Source organism: Symphalangus syndactylus, chromosome 10, assembly GCF_028878055.3.
Source record: "Symphalangus syndactylus isolate Jambi chromosome 10, NHGRI_mSymSyn1-v2.1_pri, whole genome shotgun sequence".
NCBI classification, from domain to species: Eukaryota; Metazoa; Chordata; class Mammalia; order Primates; family Hylobatidae; genus Symphalangus; species Symphalangus syndactylus.
Window position 1 is genome coordinate 52005852 of NC_072432.2, and position 21009 is coordinate 52026860.

Here is a 21009-nt window from a genome sequence, read left to right on the forward strand (position 1 = left end):
TCAGCTAGCCTTTACTGAGTGATTACCATGGTTTCTCAGGGTTCCAACCTTATATTCCCGCATAACATATAAATAATCTTTTCAAGTTAATCTAAGTTAATAATTCGGAGTTCTTATTTGGAGATCCCAGGTAAGCAAGCCTGCTGGAGAGTTAGCTCATAAGCAAAAGCTGTGCTAAGGCTTCTCCTTTTTTTTTTTTTTTTTTTTTTTTGTAACTTTCATGAGTCCTACTCATGTCCTACTGGCTTTTCTATATGCATTTTAAGTTTGATGTCATTAATGACGACATAATAGTATTTACTTTATATACCTTCCTTTCTCTAGAGATGTGGTCCCCAAGTAGTTCAGATTTCTGAACTTCACTTGAGCTTCTATTTCTGGGATAGGACCCTTGCATGTGTTTGTTTTAAAGGCTCCCTGCATTAAAAACAACCAGGCTCAGATGGCTCCATTAAGGGGTTTTGCTTATTTGTCTCCTCCATAAGCCAGAGGCTTTCAATGCTTGACTGAATACAGTCTCTGAGGAGCTTTTAAAAAATGCAAATGCCGGCCGGGTGTGGTGGATAACGTCTGTAATCCCAGCACTTTGGGAGGCTGAGGTGATCGGATCACGAGGTCAAGAGATCGAGACCATTCTGGCCAACATGTTGAAACCCCATCTCTACTAAAAGTACAAAAATTAGCTGGGCGTGGTGGTGTGCGCCTGTACTCCTAGCTACTCGGGAGGCTGAGGCAGGAGAATGGCTTGAACCTGGGTGGCAGAGGTTGCAGTGAGCCGAGATTGCACCACTGCACTCCAGCCTGGCAACAGAGCGAGACTCCATCTAAAAAAAAAAAAAAAAAATGAAAAAAATGCAAATACCTTGGCCTCACCCAAGGCCAATTATATTAAAATATATGCAGTGCAGTGGGGGCAGGGGAGGCAGTGTGACCAGATATTAGTGTTTTTTAATAGAAAGTGTTGCAGGTGATTTCAAATATAGAGTGAGATTTGGTAACTTGTGATGAGGGACTTTTTATTGCTATGTCTTGATTGTCACCATTTGATATGCTCCCCTGTGTCAGCTGCTCTATCAAGGCTTGCCAAATGATTGATGGACTGGACATCCCCTATTGTATTTGCCCATCCCTGAATCCTGAATGGCATTAAGATGGGTCTGGTTCTAGATTGAGTCATGTTGGTCTTCATTTTCTTAGCACAGGTGCAGCAGTGAACAGCAGTGAGAGTCTCCCTCCATCCTCGTCTGTCAATGACATCTCCTCCATGTCCACCGACCAGACCCTGGCATCTGACACTGACAGCAGCCTGGAAGCCTCGGCAGGACCCCTGGGTTGTTGCAGGTGACTAGCCGCCTGTCTGCGAAACCCAGCGTTCTTCAGGAGATGATATGATGGAACACACACACACGCAGACACTCACGCACACACACAAAAGCAGACACATCCACATCAAGAAAACAGCAAGGGAGAGAATCCAAGCCTAAAATTAAATAAATCTTTCAGCCTGCTTCTTCCCCAGGGTTCTGTATTGCAGCTAAGCTCAAATGTATATTTAACTTCTAGTTGCTCTTGCTTTGGTCTTCTTCCAATGATGCTTACTACAGAAAGCAAATCAGACACAATTAGAGAAGCCTTTTCCATAAAGTGTAATTTTAATGGCTGCAAAACCGGCAACCTGTAACTGCCCTTTCAAATGGCATGACAAGGTGTGCAGTGGCCCCATCCAGCATGTGTGTGTCTCTATCTTGCATCTACCTGCTCCTTGGCCTAGTCAGATGGATGTAGATACAGATCCGCATGTGTCTGTATTCATACAGCACTACTTACTTAGAGATGCTACTGTCAGTGTCCTCAGGGCTCTACCAAAACATCATGCACTGGGGTACCACATGGTCCATTTCATGTGATCTATTACTCTGACATAAACCCATCTGTAATATATTGCCAGTATATAAGCTGTTTAGTTTGTTAATTGATTAAACTGTATGTCTTATAAGAAAACATGTAAAGGGGGAATATACGGGGGGAGTGAGCTCTCTGAGACCCTTGAAGATGTAGCTTCCAAATTTGAATGGATTAAATGGCACCTGTATACCAATTTGTAGAAAGAACATATGTGATACTTATGTAAAGTGTGGGGGGAGTGGGTAACAGTTTTCAGGCACGAAATGGTTTGGCCTTTAGAAGGCAGGTGTGAATAAAAAGCTGAGAGTCTTTTCTGTGACAGTAAAGAGTAGGAGAGACTGGAGGGTAGTGTGCGGTGTGGACTAAGACTGAAAGGAGGTTATTACCCAGATACTAGGAGACACTGGTGTCCCTATTTCAGAGATTTGGCCCTATTCCCCTTTGTCATTTCTCAATTACTGGTCACAACAAGAGGCCACTGTAGAAAGTGGCAGGTGGTGAAGCAAGGTTATTGTGTGTGCTTTTGATGATAAGAATCTCTGTCTGGAACTGAGCAGAATTGCCTCCGTGTGAATTCCTTCAACAAAAAAATGAGCCTGCCTAGACTATTTTCAGATTGTGGATTGTGTTTTCCATGTGTGGGCTGCTTCCCTGATTCATACTCTGCCAAAGTTTTATTTTGAGAAATAATATTACTTTCCTCTTCTGAAATAAAAAAAAAAATAATAAGAATGAAACCCCCAAAGCACAGTGTGAGTCTCAGGTTAGCATTTGAAGACATCTCCAGAGACATTGTTATTCCTCAGGAGTTTCCCCAACTCCTTAATGTGGCTGATGTTTCATGTTTATTTATTTATTTTCATAAGTATGAGCAATCGAAGGGCTGATCATCTGAGTTTTGTACTGCAGTAGATGTAAGAGCAATAACTCTGCCCATAAATTTACTGCTGCCAAATAGTTTTAGCAATATGAGTTTGTCTTAAAAGCCATGAAGCATTAATGTCAATGTTTAGCAAAATCTCCCGAATTTAGCTTAAATTAAATGAAAGTGCTTTCCTGAGCACTTAAGGAGGCACTGTGAAACATCTTGGTTATATACAAGGCAATACCAAGGTGATCTCAGCAATAAATCAGGCTTCCCTTCTTATTCACTTCGGAGTATCCATCACAGTTATTTGCACTCTGACCATGTTGGTGCTCACCAAAGTGGTGATATTTCACCTGAAGAAGTGAAAGACAGGAAGTGGATGGTTGATGAGTGTGAACTGACTGGCAAATAGAATACCCCCAAAACAGAGCAAACAAGAATGCCAGTGCTCTGAAAACTGCCTTAAATATAATAATAGGGAACTTTCTTTCTCTCTTCAAGCAATAGAGACCACAGGGAACTGCACCCACCTGCACCATCGCCATGCCAGTGGTGCTGCCATTCTTAGATTGTTTCACACAGTCGGATTCAGTACACGTGGTCATTTGTTTAAAATGAAGAACATTCCTTTGTGCAGCTTATCCCCTGGAATAAAAATGGCCCATTTTCTCTATTTTGCTACCATTATTTTTTTGGTTAATATTGCAGACAACCTGATTGTTAAAAATGCCTCCTCAGTCACATGAGCTCCCTCTCTTTCATATTCTTATTTTTTTAAAAAACCTTCTCCTCTCTGTATCTCTAATTCTCTACTGTTTTTCTTTCTCTGTACTTTTCTCTTGATATATCTGTGGCCTCTCCCCTCCCTTGCTTTATACCACATGGGATTAAGTGCGGAGAGCAGGAAGCTGCTTTAAAGAGAGTCTCAAGGGGAATTTCATCAGCCCCAAGACGACATCACAAGACAGAAGGAAGTCTCCAGCCAGCATCTTCAAAGTGCTTGACAGGCTATCTCTCATATCTGCAGAAGTGGGGAATTTCCCCCTCAGATTAAACCAGGCAAGAATTAGACAGGGCCCCTCCCCCACTGTCAGTACCTTCCCAAAGCTCAGTTAGTCTTACATCTTCTGTGCATGGCTCTTGGGAGCTGGTTAGCTTTAGCCAGATTTCCTTTATGGACAAGAGAAAAATGGAACAAATTCCTCGAATATAAGTATCATTTACAAATAGAGGTAAGGATTTGGCCCCCAGAATTTTTGCAGGATCAGTTTTATTAGGTGATTAAAGCAAGGCAGATGATGGAATAACAAAGAGAATCACCACTGTAAAAGCCCCCCAGTCCTTTGCCCGCTAGATCTGCTTTCCTATAATATCTCTAGGAGGTGATGATATCAAATTCACAGAATATAATATGTTCTGCATTCACTTGTCTGTCTTAATACACACACACACACACCCCAAATATTTCTTAGTCACCTGTTATTTCCCAAGAACATCCCAACTTTTCAGGTAGGCAAGTGTCAAGTCACCTGGACAATATTCCTGAAAAAAGTGAAGGCTCTACCCGGGGTTGGGGCTCATTTTGGAACATGAAGTTGGCACTCTGAGGAACCTAACCTTCTGTTAGGCTTCCTTTGGGGCAGTTGGTTTGCAGTGATCCTTAATAAAATAGTTTGCAGTGTTTTGTAGGAAGGATGGCTGTGTACTCATGTGCAGGGAGAATTAAACTGCTGCAAGAGTTTGGCAAAACCACCACCACTTTACTATTAATATGTCTTTACTATTTTTATATGTGTTGTATGGGTCAGCATGTTCAATTTTAAATAGGAATACACTAGCCTTACAACGGAATTTCTTCTTGGGGAATAAAAACTGATGATAACCTTTCATCTTCAAGAATCTGATGACCGAGTTTTGTAGGAATGTACCCCACAGTTGGACCAGAGCCTGGCCAGTTCCCATCAATTGGAGTAAGCTATTTAATTGAGGGCTAAGAAGCTCGATAGTTTTTTCAATCTGTTATCAGAAAAATGTTATCTAAAGACACTGATAGCAGCTGACTGGTAAAACTGAAAGTTGGCCTTAGTAAATGGAACTAGTGAAAAATAAATAGACAAAATACATAAAACCTTTTATGTCCTGTCAAGGTAAAAAAAAAAAAAACAATAAGCAAACAATTTTTTTTAAAATTGTAAATATTCATTGCAAAACCTAAATTATACAAAATCTATTTCGATTTGAATCTCTTAACATATGAAAAGCCACATCTTAAGTGCATTATGCTCTGTAAGGCATGTTATTAGCCAGCTTTGCTGAAAAATGTCTTCTACAGCTCAGAAAGAGGAGTAAAATTGCTCTAGAAATTTTTCATCTCAGCCACTTTGCGTCCAAAGAGGAACTCAACTCCCCACTCACAATCCCCCACACACATTTTAATTATAAGAGTTCAACATTTTCCACAGGTATCATTAAGCTGAGCAAGGAAACTCCTCTCTGTAAAAACAACAAAAAAGTTACAATGTAAATAGTTGTTTTAGCTATTTTCTTTGTGATTAGAGGATAAGATTTTGTTATTTCTTTTGGCACTTAGTCCTTTAACTATCTGAAAATGGTTCAGTTTGACCTGTTTCTTTGGTCAGCCAAACTGAAGTGAGGGGCCTCTGTTTATACATAGAATCTTGTATATGTAACTTTACTTATGTGGGACCAATGGCCAGTATATTCTAATGGACACAAATCTCCCAATCCTTATCTAGGATTATCTGTTCACCTTGCCATGTCCATCTTGCAATGAGACCTGACTTGCACCTGCCTGTTTTTCTGCATGATTGGACTCCAAAGACTATTACCAATGATGAGAATTGTCCTGTGTCAGTGTTTATAAAATGGACTTAAAGCACACACACATGCATACCAACATTCATATGCACCCTTACAGTTCTAGATCAACCCTGGAAGGCAAAATCATGTACATCCAGCTTCTTTGCAAGGTCTGAGTGGTAAGAACTAAATTCAGTCAGCCTAATGGGTAAAATTCAACCTCGGTGATGCTTAATAAGGATTTGAAATCATTCAAGCCATTTCTGTGTTCTTTCTCACACTCCTTCCTTTCTATTTTCTCTTCTTTTATTTTCAAAATGTCTGTGGAACAAGAGGAAAAATCGGGGGAGAACTTTTGCTTCTTTTGACTCTTTTGAGGTAATATGGAGTCAATATATTGTGATTTCTGTTTCTTATGGATTATTAAAGTCAGAGGAAATCTGCTTCTCTCAACATAAAACCAAATCCAAACCTAGACATTTTTGGAGTTTGCCTGTTGACAATGGTTATGATGCTGCTTGTTGTCTTGAGTTGCATGTACCGACAGTAGCTCTGAAGGGTCTCATGATTTCATTTTGGCAACTGGTAAAAGAAACTTGTAGTGTGGTCTGATTGTGCCAGGGAATAAATAAGAAATAAGGAATGACCTATGTTCTCACTTTGGGTCAAGAGTGTGTGATACAAATGTGACCATGTAGAAATCTGCGTTTTCATTTGACACTGGTTTCTTCTAAAAATGACCTTCATTTCTGTCTGCAGATACTAGTTGTATATCTGCAACTCAGTAATTTATTTTTAAGGTATAAAATCAATGAAGAAAAAAATAATCTTTTGGGGGGCATTAGGTAAGTAGAGCAGGGTTAAATTTCCTAGATTAATTATCAGATTCCTATTCATTTTAACTATTTTCCAAGAGAAAAGGCAAAAGCCTTTGTTTAGCTACATGATATCCAACTTTACTATCTCAAACTCCTTGGAGAATTAAAAATATATATGATTTTCTGGCTGGATGAAGAGGTCACTGCACTTGCATTAGATTACTTTGCAGTGTCTGAACAATGTTGAGGAGTGGCTCTTCTATTTCTGTAAATAATGTTTTCTTTAACCAATTAACTATTAGAAAGCCTGGAAGATAAACGTACACATTATTTTGAGTTATCACATTTATCCTTTTACCTAGTTCCTGTTGGAATAGAGAAAGCAACAGCCTTTTTTTTATCTCTGGAACAGCTTCTATCCTAGTTTAAATCACAGATCCTTACTCTCTTTAAAAAAGGTCAAGCATAGGTACCTAAAAATACCCACAATAATAAGAAGGGAAATTGCATTCCACAAGATGATTGCTCTTAAAGAGTCAGAAGGAGTTATTGGTGCGTTCCTGATACCACAAATTGTTACCAAACATTTGGTAATTTTGACCAAGTTCACAGTAAGGAGAAAAAAGGGTCTTGGACTTGCTTTTCTTGAAGGTTACTTATGGAGCAACCAACCTAGGAGGATGAATCTACTTGCCAATAACAACACTGGGTCACAGCCAAGGCAGAGGTTTTTGACATTCCCAATTCATCACGGTGGTGTTTTGTATTTGTAACATGTCTTTTCTCCATGGATGTGGAAAGGCATGCTTGGATGACACATGCTAATGGTGAAACACACTGAAAGTGCCGCCATCACAGATCACTTTATGCTGTGAACCACTCTATGTGGCAAGTCATCTGTCCCAGTTCCAGACTAAATTTCAACTGCTCAACCATTTACATCATTGTAGTCTGTTTAAGGCATTAAAAATGTGCTGTAGGAATTTATATTTCTCAGACACATGAAATGTGATGACACATCCAGCAACAAGTCAAACACTCCTTTGAAATTTTCTACCTTATGTCAAATATTTCTTACTTTTAAAGGCATTCCTATCCTGGTGTAAAACCCAACATAAAATAATTTTAGGGAATTTAAGGAATTCAAATTTCACTCCATGGAGTACGTGGCTTTATTTCTTCATCACTGAACTTCTAGTAATGTTCTTCACCTGATCTTGTCTGCAGTGTTTAACCAACAGTCCAGATCGTTTGCAACTCAAAAGCAGGTACAAAATGTCATCCATCTTAAAAACCCCTCACATATTCCCTAGAAGAGTGTCCCACACATAATTCGCCTTCCATTAACACTTGTGAATCCATCCTGGTGAAAATATTGCCTATGAACAATTATACCAAAAAATCAATTTTTATAATGCAAATAATATTTTACACAGACCAAGAGAATTCATAATATTAAATTATTTCTTTTATAAAAAGATGGTTTTCAGAAAGCAATGGCCTATTCCTTCATGTTAATATATTGCAAACTTGGATTTGGTGTAAATCAAGCCCTAAGAATATTGCTCTAAATTTCTAGCTTAATTTCTGAGCGACATTCTAAAGCAGTTCACTAATTTACACCAAAAACATTTCTTGGACACTTCGGTGTAGGAGATATATATTGCATGGTCCTTAACCTAAAAAATTCAATTAATAAATCTTTGTTTAAGAAAACTAAAGCAAATATTTTTATTTCATTTATTTGCTATCTTTTTACATAATGTATTTAAATTAGTGGTGTGACTTGCACGAGTCCATTTTTATTATTTGCTTAAAGCAAGGAAACAAGGAGTCTGCTTCTTTCAATATTCTCATTTTGTCTAATTATATAAGTATACTTTATGAATCAGCATAAGAGAATTTTGAATATTTTCCATTACATTATGAGATGAAACCACTTTTAAAAATTATTTAAAATTAAAATTAATTTTAAAAATGCATAGAGGTTCTTTTCTGCATTGCAGAAAGTTTGCTTTGATATATGGTTCCTCTGAGAGCTATTGGACCTAGATGCTGACTGAGCATGGGGCTTGTACTTTCGGCAGCACAATCTCCAAATTAGCAAATGATATCACAATGGGTACTGAAGCTTCTTTGCAGTGACATTCTTACATGAAGCCAAATCTTTGGAGTTTGTTCAGTCTATGGGTGACTGTTGGAACCCTAAAATAACTTAAAGTAGAATTTGGTCATTTATTGTTTTTTTGTTAAAAGGTCCGACTGAGAACATCCCTGAACATCTGAACCAGAAATTTGACATAGAGCTCTAAATATTCACTCATTGATTCATGCAACAAATATTTATTTATCAAGCACGTCTATCATCCAAGGACTGTTCTAGGTACACGTAGTTGTGATGAAGTCAGCAAATCTGCCTTCGCATGGTCTGCATTCTAGTGGAGAAGTCAGATAGAGGTAAGTATGAAGACCACAAAGCAGGTTAAAAAATAAGATGTGAAAGGGATGCTATTTTAGACAAGGTGGTCAGGGCAAGCCTCTCAGAAGAGGTGATAAGTGTTCAGAGACCTGACTAAAGCGAGAGAGTGAGCTATTGACGTGGAGAAGGGCATTTCAGACTCTGAAGAGAAAGCAGGGGCAGGCTTTGGAGGGAGAGCTTATTTATATAGATGAGGAGGGGCAAAGAGTCTTGTGGATAAAGCAGAATGAACAAGAGTAAGTGGGATTGTAAATGAAATTGGAGAGAGAAGCAGGGGTCAGAGCATGGCAAGATCTTGAGATTTTATTCTAAATACAGGAAGATGGTGGTTATATTTGAGAAAGGAAATGATATAAGCTAAATTTTCTTTTCAAAAGGATTCCTTTGGCTACTGAGTAAAGAGGAATTTTAGGAAAAAAGAATGGGGACAAAAAATCCATTGTAGGATAAAACAATCCAGAAAGACATGATGGGGCTTAGACTAGGAAATGGAGATGCTGAGAAGGATTTGAATTCTGGACCTATTGTGAAGGCAGAGCTGACAAGATTTGCTGATAGATTGATATTGTGATATAAAAGCAAGAGATCAGAAATGACTCTAGATTATTTTACCTAAACCATGAAGTAAATGATGGTACAGCTGACTGAGATGGTGAACAATGGGTTAGAAGAACACTGGGGAGAAAATCATGTTTGTTTTTGGAATATCAGTTGGAGATGTTTATTAGATATCCAAGTGGAGGCGGGGCACAGTGGCTCACGCCTGTAATCCCAGCACTTTGGGAGGCCAAGGCGGGCAGATCACGAGGTCAGGAGATCGAGACTATCCTAGCTAACATGGTGAAACCCCTTCTTTACTAAAAATACAAAAAATTAGCCGGGTATGGTGGCACGTGCCTGTGGTCCCAGCTACTCAGAGGCTGAGGCAGGAGAATTGTTTGAACCCGAGAGGTGGGGGTTGCAGTGAGCCGATATCAAGCCACTGCACTCCGGCCTGGGTGACAGAGTGAGACTCCATCTCAAAAAAAAAAAAAAAAAAAAAATCCACGTAGAGTAGCAGGAGTGTCTTGTAAGCTGGAGTTCAAGGAAGAGGTTGAGCTGAAACAGAAATCTGAGAGTAATCAGTTTATAAATAGTATTAAAAGTCATGAGTCTGTATGAGCCCACCAAAAGACAATGTAGTTAAGGAAGAGAAAACCAAAGATGGCGATGCCTCTCACTCCAACATACAGACCTCAGAAAACAGGAGGGTATTCCAGAATGTTCAGTGAGGTAGAGGGAAAACCAGGAGTGTGCTGTCCTGCAAGCCAAGTAAAGAAGGTGTTTTGGCTGGGCGCGGTGGCTCACGCTTGTAATCCCAGCACTTTGGGAGGCCGAGGCGGGCGGATCACGAGGTCAGGAGATCGAGACCACGGTGAAACCCCGTCTCTACCAAAAATACAAAAAAAATTAGCCGGGCGTGGTGGCGGGCGCCTGTAGTCCCAGCTACTCGGAGAGGCTGAGGCAGGAGAATGGCGTGAACCCGGGAGGCGGAGCTTGCAGTGAGCCGAGATCGCGCCACTGCACTCCAGCCTGGGTGACAGAGCAAGACTCCGTCTCAAAAAAAAAAAAAAAGAAGGTGTTTCAAAAGTGAGGGAATGGGCAGGGGTGGATTGTTATTGAGAGGCTGAGCAAAATGGGAACTGAAGATTCACAGTCAGACTAAGTCTGAAGGTCATCGATGACCCCAATGAGAGCAGTTTCTATGCAGTATTGAGCAAGAAAAGAGTAACTCGAGTGAGTTCAAGAAAACATGGGAAGTGAGGAAGTAGAAATGGATACAGAAAATTCAAAATATTTTCCTACAAAGTGCAGCAGAAGAATGATGTAAAAGTTGGAGATAAATGTGAGATTGAGAGAATTTTTTAAAAGCTAATATAGCATGTGTAATAGTGCTGATGGGGCCAACAGAGAGATAGCAAAACTGATAATGCAAAAGAGAAAGGGATATTTATTTGACAGAGTAACATGCTTGAAAAGGGTTGAGGGACAGGCTCCAGTACGTGAGCAGAGGCGCTGGTCCTGCACAGTAACTGTAGCAGGCAGTGAGGTGGTGTGCACAGAGGCAGGTAGTTTGGGAATATGGTGACGTGATGGGCATAAGTACATACTCATCTGATTTTTGTTTTGGTCTCAGTAAGATAGAAGTAAGGTCGTCAGTAGACAATGAAGAGTTTGTGGAAGTTTGAGAAGTGTGAAATTGACCTTGGAAACTGTGACAATAAGTTACTGGACAGTGATGAAAACCATGTGAGCCATATTCATATAAATACAAAGGAACACAGGTCAACATGGTGGTCTTTTGTTCTTCAGTCATGTTTAGTATTTTTAGGCACATGTTAAGAGTAAGAAAAATTAGTTTTAGTTTTATAGAGTTGCATTTTGTTTCTTTTTAATTCTCGAAAGAGTAGTACATTGCTGAGAGAGTAGACAATGGGATTTGGAAATGGGGCAAGAGAATAATTATGAGAAGGAACCATAGAAGCTAAGCTGGTCAAGGAGGGAAGTAATGAAATGGGGGATGATAGTCGGTGAAAACTTACCAAGTTGGAGTGATGGTGCTAAGGGGAGTGACTAGAGAGGGAAGAAGTGATGACCACAGCGTGGGATGCTGAAATGGAACTGTTGGCGATGCCAGTGATTAGTCATGACACAGTACGCAGTATAACCATGAGTGTGGTGGCTGATGTTCAGGCAGCGGCAGAACAAGATTTTTAAAAGTCGTCAAGGAGCTGAGTGGCCAAGATGGTGAATGGAGTATGAATGGGGAGGGTGAGTGGGTTACGTGCTAGAATATCCAGTGCTTGTAAGAAGGTCATTAGAGAGGAAGAAGGATTAAAGTTCTGAAAGTAGCTGCAAACAGCAAAGCAAGATCTATCTCCCCTTTAGGCCAATGATATGCAGGTTGTAGAGAGGAAGACAGCTAGGCTTGAGAGGGCTGCAGGGAAAGTGGTGTCTTCAGGAGGCAACCATGATTCAGAGAAGAGGACATAGGGGAGGGTGATGGCAGCTGTAACATCTAGAGGGGATAATGGAAAGGTCCTAGGCAGGGGGAGGCCATTGGAGATAGAAGCAAATGAGAGAATACTCTGGGCAATATGGGGATAAGCAAATAGATGAAGGAAAAATGGCATGGGAACTTAGACTATTTTGGCAACAGGTAACCAGCAATGAGGGCACGATGGCATGACCCTAGGGATCACTTCAGTGTGGTGCATAATTAATCTAGTGACTCATGAGGGGGTAGGGAACAGGGAATGGGTGTGTGGAGAAGAGAGAGCTGGGATGGACATCCTCTATCCACAAGAACAGGTGGGATGCTAGGGGCCTCCCCCAGAAGTAAGAGACAGTTTTGCTCAAAGAAAATGATGCCAATTTGGTTTGCCCCCTAACAATTCACTGTTCTCCTGTTGCCCTTACTCCCTATTTAAGAAAAGGCTGGCCTCACCGTGGCTTATCCCTCGAGAGGCCGTACAGACAGCAGCTATACAGAAGTTCATAAGTAAAGAGTATCATTCAGCCCTGGACCTGAGCCACAAATGGTGCTTTAACAACCACACTTTTCATCAGCTAAACTTTTTACTGGAAGATCTACAGTAGGTTCAGTAGATTTTAGCTGCCTGGGGAACTGTTAGTTCTCCAAGTCACTTCAGAGCAAGAGGCCCTTAAGCTGGGCAGTTCTAACTTTCAACTCATTCCCCACTTGTGCAGTTAAGAAGACTATAAAGAGAATAATGAAACAGACCTTTGGGAGCCACAGTTTCAGCACTCTTTCCTGTAGTTTGTGAGTTCAAACAAGGCAAAATGTTTCCAGCTCTGGATGCTTTCTTTGAATAAGAGAGTAGAAGCCGCGTGGGTACTGTGTTTTCAGGTCTCATGGTGTGCTGCTAAGGCGTTATGCACAATGCCATCTTGATGGCATGAACTTGGTAGGTCATGTTTATTTTATTGAAAAGACTCCCTAGGGTCTACCCTGAAGGCACATTTGCCATGCTGTTCCATGGGCTAGGAAGGCCCCTTACCAAAACTGCAGCTCTGTCTGATGACTTCCTACTGGTCTTTAGGACTCACACCAAAGTCATGGCTCTGCAGTGCTCTCCTCAGCTTCACCTTTATGGTCTCTTAAGTTACTTCTATAGCACATCATATAACATGACAATAACTGTAAATTTATGTACCCCAGAGGACCTAGTCCATAGCCCTCAGTTTATTCATCATAGCCATCAGAAACATCATTGTATTTTATCCAATACCTTTAACACCCAACATCGTCTTTAGTGTAGACGTGGATAGAGTTGATGAAGGACAGTTACACGTAGTTGTTTAGACATGATTTTCACATCATGGATGTAATTGTATTATCTCAGAAAGAAAGAGTGGTTTGGGTTTCTTTCCTTGCCATCAATCCCTGGCAGATTATCTGGGCACAGATAAGAGTCTCTGAGACCAAGATATAATTATATCCTGTGCTGGTGATCATGATACTTTTAATGCTGGTCAAATCCCTGAGGCCAGAACCTTGCTACGTTCCTTAGAAGCTGAAACACTCTTTCAACGGAAATAATTTGAGAGCTGACAGTTTCCATTTACTATGGAATTTACTTACTATGTGAGCACTTACTATGTTCCAGGCACTATGCTAATCCCTTCACCTATTGTACTACATTCCTTATAGAAATATGATAAGGGAGGAACTATTAACCCTACTTCCAGAATAAAACAAATTTAGGCTTATATATATATTACATAACTTAAGTTCATAAAGCTATGAGGTGGCAGAGCTGGGTTTGAACCCTGGTCTTAGATTCCAAAACTCATGTGTATGGTACTCTAATCAGAGTGCAGCTCTGCAGTGTAAGGAACACTGGGGTTTGTGGCAAGCATTACATTCTTTAATGCTCTCCTGAATTTTCAAGGTGTCATAATTATATCAATAATATAAACTACCCAGCCTGGGAATGATTTTTTGAAGGATATCCCAGCTTGAGAATCAATGGGAATGATTACTTAAACTCCACTTGGAGATTTTAGTCATTTCATAATGTTACATATAAAATCATGTTTCAGTGGAACTGACATCATAGGCAATTCTATCTTCAATGTTCTCCGAAGGATACCCAGACATCTAGTTTGAATAGTGACGCTAACACAGTAGGCCCCACATCTGCAAGCAAATCCTTTCTCTTGAGTTTATAACTTAAGATTCATTTTAATTACCTAGTTTTAAAGAGGCATATACAGGATGTAGCAAATGAAATCTTGATACTACCTACTTTGTATCCTTATTGATTTCCAATTTATTCTTGCATTAATTTCACTTAATATTGTCTAGGCTTTTTGTTTGACTAACGGAAATCCAGATGAACATGCTGCTCATAGTATCCATTGATTAGTGCCATCATCACTGAAATTGACAATTAAAATTGATAATATCATCCCTCAAATATCACAGGCCACAAAACACTCTGTGTGTGTGTGTGTGTGTTTGAGTATATTTGCATTCCCAAAAATTACTGCAAACTCACTGTGCTGACATTCTGTTTGGCAAAAGGCATGGAGGGATTTAAGAGCAAGAAGATACAATCTTGGCCCCTTAAGAAGCTCCATTTATCAAGAGTTATCAATGGAGCAAAGTGACAGGCACTGGGATAAGCACATTACATACCACCATTAACCACGGCAACATCCCTACTTTGTAGGAGTTATTATCTCCATCTTGTAGATGAGATCAGACAAGTCAAGTTACCTGGCATTGCCATGTATCTTGCATAAGGCAAGTTGAGAGGCAGATCTAGGTTTGAATGGCTCTCAATTTTCTGCTATTTCCACTTCACCACTCTCCCTCCTGAATTGCTTCTTATTTGATAAAGAAAATAATCAGATGTGGGAAAGACAGAAAGAGATATATGCGAATGGGGGCACAAAAAGCAACTAACACTGATTTGAGATTCTGGGAAGCTTCATGAGGAAACTGACATTGATTTGGCTCTTAAAGGATGTTTGGAGCATGCCAGCTAGAAGGAAGGCAAGCAAGAAGGACACAGCAATAGCAAGTGGAAAGTTCTAGAGGTATGAAATGGCATGGCAGGTGTGGTGGGAAGTGGTAGGAGACGAGAATGAAACTGGAGGTAGGGCCTTTTACACTATGTGAAGGGCTTTGTCCTGGGCAAGTGATAGTCATCATATGTAAATAGCAAGATCAAGCTATGATCGGATGAATAATTTTGAAAAGGCAGCCTGCAAAGGACAAAAGTACAGGAGAGATGTAAGGGAAAAGTACAGGAGAGATGTAAAGGTAAGGGAAAAGTGATTAAAGAAAGCAGATTAAAAAGGCAAAGATGAGTGGAATAGATTAACTGGTGAGCAAATTTATGAGTGAAGAAGGGGGTAGAGAAGAAAAATATGAGTTGGCTGGGCACGGTGGCTCACGCTTGTAGTCCCAGACAAATTAAGTGACCCGTCATTGCTATGCATCTTGCATAACTTTTGGGAGGCTGAGGAGGGAAGACAGCTTCAGCCCAGGTGTTTGAGACCAGCCTGGGCAATATGGCGAAACCCTGTCTCTACAAAAAAAATACAAAAATTAGCTGGGCATGGTGGCATATGCCTGCAGTTCCAGCTACTTGGGAGGCTGAGGTGGGAGGATCACCTGAACCTAGGGAGGCCAAGGCTGCAGTGAACCGTGAACATGCCACTGCACTCCAGAATGGGTGATAGAATGACACAATGAGACTGTCTCAAAAAAAAAAGAAAGAGAAAGAAAGGAAAGAAAGAAAAGAAAGAAAAGAAAGGAGAAAGAAAGAAGAAAGAAAGAGAGAAAGAAAGGAAAGAAAGAAAAGAAAGAAAAGAAAGGAGAAAGAAAGAAAGAAGAAAGAAAGAAAGAAAGAAGAAAGAAAGAAAGAAAGAAAGAAGAAAGAAAGAAAGAAAGAAAGAAAAAGAAAGAGAAGAAAGAAAGAAAGAAAGAAAGAAAGAAAGAAAGAAAGAAAGAAAAATATGCGTTAACATTTATGGAGTCCTTTGTTTTTTTTTTTTTAGATGGAGTCTCACTCTGTCACCCAGGCTGGAGTGCAGTGGTGCGATCTTGGCTCACTGCAAACTCTGCCTCCTGGGTTCATGCCATTCTCCTGCCTCAGCCTCCCGAGTAGCTGGGACTACAGGGCACCCACCACCACACCCGGCTAATTTTTTTTTTTTTTTTTTTTTTTTAGTAGAGACAGGGTTTCACTGTGTTAGCCAGGATGGTCTCAGTCTCCTGACCTCATGATCCGACCACCTCGGCCTCCCAAAGTGCTGGGATTACAGGCGTGAGCTACCGTGCCCGGCCCCTTTTTGGATTCTACTAGCAGCTGTGCTCAGCCTAACCCAAGCTATTTCATTAAGACCACATAACAACTCTATGGGAGTAGTATTTTTATTATTCCAATTGCACAGAGGAAAAAAAAGTTATGCATGGAAGGTTCAGTAACAGCTGGCAAATTGTATACCATTTGAACCCAAGCAGTTTGACTATCTTTGTTTTTTTACTAGTGCATCATATAGCTTTCTGGATGAGTCTGAGGTTTTTATCATCAACTATGATAAGGACTGGAAATAGGTGAAAAGATATGAAGGGAGAGTTACTAAGATCAATTTTCACATTTTGAGTTTGAATTTCCTATTGTATGTCCAGGTGGAAGCAACTGGTTAAATAACTGGAAAGAGAGAGAAAAGGGAATTAAAGAAATTATTGCTATAAAGATACTGGTTGATACCATAGGACCACAGATGCTTGCTCAGTGGGAGGTAAAAATAAAAGCAGGACAGTGGCAAGGATGAAAGCAGTACAGACCACTTTCCCTCTTGAAAATAAATAAACACATGCAAGCATTCAACCTTCAAACAACATAAACCCCATAAACTCAAGTATGTAGTCTTTATTTCCGATTATGCCTTTTGTAACTTTTTGTTCTACTGTGAGAAAGATATTTGCCTGGCTTCTTAAAACCATTGTGTTATTGTGAAGAACTGTTCTCCCAAAACTCTAGCTCCAAAGAGCCCTGGGTTTTTCTAGAAAATTAGCATTGATGAGGCTCCCATATTTGCCAAGAACTTTAGGCATTCACCTTTTAAAATTATTGTATGTTTCAACAGGAAAGACTGATACTGTCAAAATTAGAAGCAAAATAGTTTGTTTCTTCTAAACTTTTCTCCTTCTCCTCCTGCAGCCCGGCCCCCTCCCACTATCTTCTTGCTGCAAACCAACTTTGCCAGCTGTAGTAGGGAGAGAATCCCAGATGGCAATAGCCTGAGTAAGAAAAAAAAATGTCACTACATGACACATACTCTAGCAGTTTCACTCAGAGGGAAACAGTAATGCCATTTTACTGCTGGTATTCTAAAGTGCAGTTGTTGGGAGGTGGGAGAGGTTTGAGTGGGAGACAGGTGCTCACGTGGGCATGGTTTAGCAAGCATTGTTTCCCAATACCTGAGTAGCAGGAGAATTCCTCTAAAACTATCCAGCAGTTAAAGAGATTCGGTCTAAAAGGACAGGGTAATTCAAAGCCTGAATTGTTAAATGCCATTCTTTACCAATTTTTCTTCTCTAAGGAGCATCCTGCGTTGACGATACGCACTGAGGATCTGGCAAGGTAGACAGTGGGCCTCAGAAAGGGACTTTCTCATGGAGTCTCAAAGTTCCTATGTCAAATTGCCTCGCAAAAGCAAAACTGAGTGGTGCCAGGGGAAGAATTTTAAAAGCAGCTCAAAGGTTCCTGGTGATTCGATTGTATTTTATAAAACTATTTACATTTCTCTTTTTGGTCATGACAAAGTCTATTGGCACAAACAGCACAGCCACAAAGTATTCTTCTGATTTTAATAACTCATATATTTATATATATATTTATATTTTTGCTTATCTTCATTTCCTCAGCAAAAATGGAAATAAAAATATTGATCTATAAAATAAGCCGATGACAACACAATGCCAAAAATAGCTTATGTTAAGTGCAAGGGGTGAAGCTTGAAAGCAAGCTAAATTGCAACAACATATTGATTTAACATTTTAAATACAAGACTTGCAATAAAATAATTCTTGAAATATGCTTCTCATTTTTAGTTTACTTTTGAAAAACTACTCTATATACACATATCCAGTTGTAACACTTGACAGTAGCATTATGGGGCATGATATAACTTTGGTACACATTGCAGATATGGATGGTTAATGTCTATAAATGATATTCCTTCACCACTTAGACTTCTGTACATCCAGGTGACCAGCCACCTGGTTCTAAGTCATATCCCACCAGAATCCTGGGAGTCCTTGCCAGAGCCATCAGAGATAGCAGGAGAAAGCAGGCTCACTGGATCCATATTGTGTTTCCTCTCTCGGTTCTCCTGGGTTCCACTGTCAGTTCTCCAAACGTGGAAAAAAACTGCTCCATTTCTTTCTGTAGCATGTCATTTCTTTTCTCGGCATCTTCTTTTGCTCGCTCGGCATTTCGCATTTTTATTTCTATCATTGTGAACTTTTTCCTCTCCTGATCCAGTTCATCATGGAGGCTCATCATTTCTGTTTCCAAAGTCAAGTTTCGCTGTTCTAAGCTACAAAGGATGTGGGGGTGGGGGGGGGGTGGGGAGGCAAGAGTAAGAGATAAAGTGATTTTGTTCACTTCAAATGCAAGAGGCATACAAATATTTTCTAAACTCTCTATGATGCTTAGGAAATTGGAATAAAGCCCTTTCAATGATTTAAAGGATGTAATTTTGTTGTATTATTTTACTATTTGCTAAGGTGATTTACTGCTACTTTAGTAATTAGGTCCCAAGGCCTCTCTTGGAAGCAGCTGTCATTTAATAGTAAATAAGTGAATGCCAGCACAGATAAGCCAGTAACACATGCCGGGCAGAAGAGGCAGAAAGCTTCCTGGATGTTAAATTGTAAACTTGACTACATTAAATGCAGCGGGAAAGTCTGATACAGTTGGAAAAAAAAAAAAAGAGAGAGCAATAACATTTGCTTTCTATAAAAGGAAAAATAGTGATAGGAAAATGTGATTGTTGGTTAAGTTCACTGTTAAGAATGGGGTTTTTGGAAGCATAAGAGTCCCATCTTATAAAAGAGTACCCAAAGTAATGAGCTTACATTGATATGAGAGGTAAAGATCACATGTGTTAAATAAGCACTGCATCTTATATTTTGTAAAAATAAAGCCCATTCCTTGCCATCCCCAATTCTCACTGCTTCCCAAGTTATTAATATAGCTCAGGGCATAGGTATTTTATATCTCTATAAATTGATAGTTGTTTTGTATAGCTTTTGGATAATTGTAGAATTCACAGTAACGTTTTTAAAAACAGAGACTGTTTTCTCCATAACCACTAAGATCCAAATCATATACATATATTATTCAAAAGAGGGGTATTAAAGTTACATCTTTATTTAAGATGTATCTTGGCCTCAAGTGACTTCTTAATTTCTCCTAGTCTGAGCAAAAGTCCCATGGGACTCATTCAAACGTACCATACCACTGAAATTTGAAAGGTTAATGCATGTGTAGCTCTCAGATATCTGATTATTTTAATAACAATTTTAAAATTAAAATCTCAATTATGTTTCTGCTTTGAAAAATTTGATCCTCACATGTTGATATTTCATACAGATAATAAGAACACTTAAAAATTAATCTTTCTCCTCTTTGTAGGCAACTAGAATTAAAAAAAATACTTCATATTTTGTAATCCTACATCATTTAGAAGGCTATTTTAAACACATGACCACATTTTTACATGAAAATTTGGTACTATGCTGGTTGCCACTCAGAATTATTCTACAATATGTTCTCTTTGCTTTCCAAAGGTATTTTACAGACAAAATGTTGGAAGAAATTAAAGTTAAAATACTGAGAAGGACAACCCTTACAAAACAAGATATTGACACATTTGTATGTATCAGGTGCTTTTGGGAAACTTCCAGGAATGAAAAGGACTAAGTTGAATACAGAAGAAATCCCTCCCAATGCAAACATATAAAAGTGCTGGAAAATTTTTAAGAAATATATTTTTAAAATACATCATCAAGGTTAAAATAAAAGAGCAGCTTCAGGTATCAGAACTAAGGAAGAAACTGAAATATAGAACAATAAGTAGAAGCACACGAGGGATATTAGTCTTGGATCGAGGCCACAGAGCTTGGGTCTAGGTTTTTCTTTGTCACATGGGCACAGAAGATGAGGCCTCCAGTATTAGGCAGGCGGAAAACTACAAGTAATTTAACTGAGAGCTTGGAACATCAACTGTTTTTATGAAGAAGAGACTACAAAATCTCTAATCATGGGCCTGGGGAAGTATCAGAATTGAATTGGCACATCAGAGTATTAGTAAGCTACAAAACAGGTCTGAGAAAAGTTACCTAGAATGCCTCAAAAATGATAATTATAGAAATTTAATATGGAAAAAAGAAGTTAACAAAGACAGAGGATAGATTAACAAGGCCAAGCATAGCTTAATAAGGGCTCTGGAAAGAGAATATTGAGAAGGTGGGAAGATGAAATAGACAAAAAGATGATGAAAAAATATTCTAGAATTGTAAAGATGTAAGTTGTTAGATCAAATCATGAAACAAAGTTTGAAAGTTAAATAAAGGAAAAGACATATCAGGAAGTTACTAATCAAAGGAAGATGGTATGACAATATTAATATCAGAAAAAATAGAGTTTCAGGTAAAAAGCATTATTACAATGAAAAATAAGCACTAATTAATGATAAAAGGATCAATTCTTTAGGGAGATATGAACAACTCCAAACTTCTATTCACCTAGTAGTAGAGCCTCAAATTGTTCAATATAAAATATGACAAAATTATAAAAAGAAACTGATAAAATCAGAATACTGTTAGGAAATTTTAAAGTATCTTTCTCAAAAATTATAGATCTAGCTGATAAAAATGAGGAGAAATATAGTAGCTTTGAATAGCCTGATTAACAGACTTGATCTCTCGGTCATATATAGAATCTCAATCCAGTAATAAGGGGAATAGTTTTAATAGACCAAATAATTAATATCATCCAGATGAACTTCTCTGACCACAATACAATATT

General features: G+C 39.1%; 2 protein-coding genes and 1 long non-coding RNA gene across 12 annotated transcripts in view; 2 read left to right on the top strand and 1 right to left on the bottom strand.

Moving 5' to 3' along the window:
- The window catches only part of MAPK10 (mitogen-activated protein kinase 10), a 327807-nt gene extending 321524 nt beyond the window's left edge, over positions 1 to 6283 (top strand). For 4 of the 7 annotated variants that reach the window (XM_055297098.2, XM_063610260.1, XM_063610259.1 and 1 more), the window contains one exon: positions 1203 to 4901. In XM_055297098.2, the coding sequence (XP_055153073.1) occupies positions 1203 to 1345 (143 nt within the window). In that variant the 3' untranslated portion in view covers positions 1346 to 4901. Of the gene's footprint in view, positions 1 to 1197 lie in introns of all 7 variants that reach the window. The other 3 variants (XM_055297095.2, XM_055297097.2, XM_055297099.2) reach the window with 2 other exon arrangements.
- Positions 6284 to 8923: 2640 nt separating this feature from the next.
- LOC134731513 (uncharacterized) lies at positions 8924 to 15754 on the top strand. Its single transcript, XR_010113832.1, has 2 exons — positions 8924 to 10210; positions 10509 to 15754. It is a non-coding gene; the product is annotated as an uncharacterized lncRNA (long non-coding RNA).
- A 1922-nt stretch (positions 15755 to 17676) lies between these two features.
- The window catches only part of ARHGAP24 (Rho GTPase activating protein 24), a 521561-nt gene continuing 518228 nt past the window's right edge, over positions 17677 to 21009 (bottom strand). For all 4 annotated transcript variants that reach the window (XM_055297088.2, XM_055297093.2, XM_055297091.2 and 1 more), the window contains one exon: positions 17677 to 18514. In XM_055297088.2, coding sequence (XP_055153063.1) covers positions 18271 to 18514 — 244 coding nt within the window. In that variant the 3' untranslated portion in view covers positions 17677 to 18270. The remainder of the gene's footprint in view (positions 18515 to 21009) is intronic.